The sequence below is a fragment of the Pygocentrus nattereri genome, chromosome 17 (assembly GCF_015220715.1).
Source record: "Pygocentrus nattereri isolate fPygNat1 chromosome 17, fPygNat1.pri, whole genome shotgun sequence".
Classification (NCBI taxonomy): Eukaryota; Metazoa; Chordata; class Actinopteri; order Characiformes; family Serrasalmidae; genus Pygocentrus; species Pygocentrus nattereri.
Window position 1 is genome coordinate 36,747,176 of NC_051227.1, and position 1,580 is coordinate 36,748,755.

General features: G+C 36.6%; 1 protein-coding gene across 1 annotated transcript; it reads right to left on the reverse strand.

The window, feature by feature from the left end:
• Positions 1-233: 233 nt before the first annotated feature.
• LOC108435276 (odorant receptor 131-2-like) lies at positions 234-1,193 on the reverse strand. Its single transcript, XM_017711007.2, has one exon. It carries the CDS (start codon positions 1,191-1,193, stop codon positions 234-236), a length of 960 nt encoding a protein of 319 aa, XP_017566496.2.
• Between the last annotated feature and the right edge of the window lie 387 nt (positions 1,194-1,580).

Genomic DNA, 1,580 nt, shown 5'->3' on the forward strand with positions numbered 1-1,580 from the left:
TTTGTAATGTTCTACAGTAGATTATGGTTACGTTTAGCAATAAAAGAGTAAAAAAAAAAAAAAAAAGACATCCATTACCTAAAAAGCCTCTTACTGTATTATTCTTTTGCTTATTGCAGAATTTACTTATCATTAAATGTATACAGGATTACAGTGATCAGTGTTGCATTTTCATTAGCTTTCACATATATTATAAAATATCACCCAAAATTGTAAAATGCTGATTTAATGATTTAGTTAGGTCTTATTTTGCTTTGAATGGGCAAAGTTTGGGAAATACCATGAAAACCACAGCATGCATAATGTCTTAAAACAATGAAAAATTTCTCATCTCTGAGACCATAAATCAGTGGACTAAGACAACGTGGTGCAATCATAAAAACAACAAAATTAGAATATCTTAAATTAATAAACACCATGATATCACCCTTATAAAATGGCATTTCTATATATGGTATTATACTCTGAACTATACACAGAAACAGCTGAAAGGTGTGAAGTATCACAGTTCGGAGACTCTTGTTGGTTGATTTCTTTTTGTCAGAGGAGGCAGCTCTGGCTGCAATCATTATCTTGATGTAAGTGAACAAAACAACAACGATCATAAAGAAAAAAAGGATCTGGAAAATTAAAGCACGTGTTTGTGCCAGCCACTCTTCCCCTAACATTACCTCTGCACTACAGAAAGCATAGGAGAACAGAGCACCAGGACGGGCCGTTGAGAGATAAGCTATAAAAGTGAACAATGCAGGTATGGAGCTGATACCCCATATGATAAGAAATCCAAAACATCTAGTCCTGCTGGTAGAGATGTCAGCATGTCTTAAAGGCATGCATATAGCAACATAGCGCTCCAGACACATTGCCACAAGGGTCAGTGGAGTACAAATGTAAAGAAAAGACATTATCAAACAGAGGATAATACAAGGAATCATGTGAATGCGGTACTGATAACTATAGCAGACAAAAAGGATGTTGTTCACAATCATGAAAGCAGAGTCAACAAACAGGGTTTGTGCAAACAATATGTAGCGAGTGTCCTCCCTGAATACCTCCTTTTTCAAAAAGGTGAAAATCATCAGGCCGTTCACAAAGAGGAAAATCCCCACCAACACTTGCACCACTGGCACATGTATCGAAACAGTATACATCAGTAAGTCCATATTAATGCTGCTGTTTACAGTGATCTGCATTTCTGCAAAAGGTACATACAGACACAATAACAGACGGAGCAATGATTAACGGTACTGAAAACCCAGAAAGTCAATATGGAAGCAACAGAAAAGGCTAAAGCAGCACTTGTAGTCAAATGGCTCATGTATTTATATTGTTTTTGAAGACCTCAAGGGTGGGGCAGTGATTTTTCCTTGCTAAACACTGCACAGCAACATTATTGGCATTTTACTATTAAACATTTAAAACATTCCTTTTGTTTTTCATTTCTATTATCTGATGAATCCTTCATTTTCAGAAAGAAAGGGGACATTTCTGAAAAATACCATCCACACCCCTGCAACAAATCACCAGGTAAGATCACCAGGGTGCTGTCTAACTGGCCTAAGTAATGACATTCACAGCTC

Coding starts and splice junctions, on each gene's coding strand:
- LOC108435276 (XM_017711007.2), bottom strand. CDS start 1,193: ATGCAGATCACTGTAAACAGCAGCATTAATATGGACTTACTGATGTAT.